The sequence below is a fragment of the Melospiza georgiana genome, chromosome 6 (assembly GCF_028018845.1).
Source record: "Melospiza georgiana isolate bMelGeo1 chromosome 6, bMelGeo1.pri, whole genome shotgun sequence".
NCBI lineage: Eukaryota > Metazoa > Chordata > Aves > Passeriformes > Passerellidae > Melospiza > Melospiza georgiana.
In genome coordinates, this window is record NC_080435.1 from 53,099,587 (window position 1) to 53,101,768 (window position 2,182).

General features: G+C 67.6%; 1 protein-coding gene across 1 annotated transcript; it reads left to right on the forward strand.

The window, feature by feature from the left end:
- Positions 1-974: 974 nt before the first annotated feature.
- Positions 975-1,951, forward strand: DIO3 (iodothyronine deiodinase 3). Its single transcript, XM_058026522.1, has one exon. It carries the CDS (start codon positions 1,039-1,041, stop codon positions 1,861-1,863), a length of 825 nt encoding a protein of 274 aa, XP_057882505.1. The 5' UTR covers positions 975-1,038; the 3' UTR covers positions 1,864-1,951.
- Positions 1,952-2,182: the final 231 nt, after the last annotated feature.

A 2,182-nucleotide genomic window follows, 5' to 3' on the forward strand; every position in this document is an offset into this window, starting at 1 on the left:
CTCCTCCTGTCGCCTCCGCCGTCCCCTCTGCCCACCCATTGTCGCGCTTCCCGCAGCCCCGGCCCCGCAGCGGCCGCGGTGCAGCCCCGTACTCCGAGTGCCGTGTGGGGCAGGTGGCGGGGCCCGGGCAGGTGGCGGGGCCGGGGCCGGGCGCGGACGCCCCGGCCGGGGCTGAGGGGCCCCGCGTTCCCGCCGCCGCCGCGGCTTCTCGGCCAACAGCTCCCTCTGGCGGCCGCCCGCGCCCCTCCTCCGCCCGGGGCAGCGCCCACCGGCCCGCGCCCACCTGGTGCCCCCCCGCGCCGGGCCCGCCGCCGCCGCCGGGGCCCGGCCCGCACAGCGCGGGCCCGGGGGAAAAGGGGGGCCGGGGCAGCGCCCGCCGCCCGTCCCGCCGCCGCCGCCGCCGGAGGATGTGGCGGCGGGTTCGAGACCCGGGTGCTCCCGCGGCGCCGGGGCGTGCGGTGGGGCGGAGGCTGCGCTCAGGGGGCGACCGGGCTGCCGGGGCGGGGAGGGGAGGAAGGCGCGGAAGGGACGCGGCGATGGCGGCCTGTCCCTGTCACCTGCAGGCGCTGCCGGGACGGCCCCGGCCCCGGCTCCCGCCCCGGCCCGTGCCTGCACAGCCCGCGGGGAGCCGGGCCGGGGGCGGGCTGTGCCTGTTGCATTGTCCTTGGCGGGGCTGCCCCTGAGCGCCCGCCGCTATCTGAGGCCGGGGACCCCGGCGCTGCCCTGTGTCGGACTCTCTGCCCCGCCTGATAGCGGCTGCACCCTGCTCCGTTGCACGTCCCTTGCGGCTCCCGCCGGGGCTCTCTCCCCTTTTGTCTGTGTATTTTTAGGTCATTAGAGTGGAGGGGTAGGTAATCCCCAGGCTCAAGTTCCAGAGGGGCGGGTTCTGGACGGAGGTGGAGTCACTTTTCATTTAAATCCCTGACTATAAAATGGGCTTAAAGAGAAGCGGGATCTCAGCTGTGCTGCACAGACCCCGGCACGCAGGGTGCGTGGGGGCCCCCCGGCAGCCAGCGCCCTGCAGCACAAGCCGCTGCGATGCTCCACTCCGTCGGCGTTCACACCTTGCAGCTGCTCACCCAGGCGGCCGCCTGCATCCTCCTATTTCCCCGCTTCCTGCTCACCGCCGTGATGCTCTGGCTCCTGGATTTTCTGTGCATTAGGAAGAAGATGCTGACGATGCCCACGGCGGAGGAGGCGGCCAGCGCCAGCGAGGAGCCGCCCCCCGACGACCCCCCGGTCTGCGTGTCCGACTCCAACCGCATGTTCACGCTGGAGTCGCTGAAAGCCGTGTGGCACGGGCAGAAGCTGGACTTCTTCAAGTCGGCGCACGTGGGTTCCTTGGCCCCTAACCCCGAGGTGATCCAGCTGGACGGGCAGAAGAGGCTCCGCATCCTGGACTTCGCCCGCGGCAAGAGACCCCTCATCCTCAACTTCGGCAGCTGCACCTGACCCCCGTTCATGGCCCGCCTGAGGTCCTTCCAGCGCCTGGCCGCGCACTTCGTGGACATTGCCGACTTCCTGCTGGTGTACATTGAAGAAGCACACCCGTCCGACGGCTGGGTCAGCTCGGATGCAGCCTACAACATCCCCAAGCACCAGTGCCTCCAGGACAGGCTGCGGGCAGCTCAGCTGATGAGGGAAGGGGCGCCCGATTGCCCCCTGGCCGTGGACACCATGGACAATGCTTCCAGCGCCGCCTACGGTGCCTACTTCGAGAGGCTCTACATCATCCAGGAGGAGAAGGTGATGTACCAGGGAGGCAGAGGACCAGAGGGCTACAAGATCTCGGAGCTGAGGAGCTGGCTAGACCAGTACAAAACCCGGCTCCAGAGCCCCAGCACGGTGGTCATCCAAGTGTAAAAAGGACCTGGCAAGAAGCGCAGGGGTGGAGAGGCGAGGGAGGGCGGGAGGAGAGGTGGGGAGGGAGAAGGCACTGCGTCGCGGATGGCAGGAGTTGTCTTCCCGCGGGGACACTCGAAGGAGGCTGCTGTGCGAGCTTTCGAGCAAGACGTGCCATAGTCCTTTCTCTATTCAAATCATGTTGATTTGCCAGCCACGCTCTGTCAATACTGTAATTCCATGTGCGTTTTGTAAATAACTCTCCTTCTTTCCTTTTTTTTTTTTTTTTTTTTTTCCTAGCGTTTACTATTTTTTAAGGAGGCTCTCTTCCTACGGGATC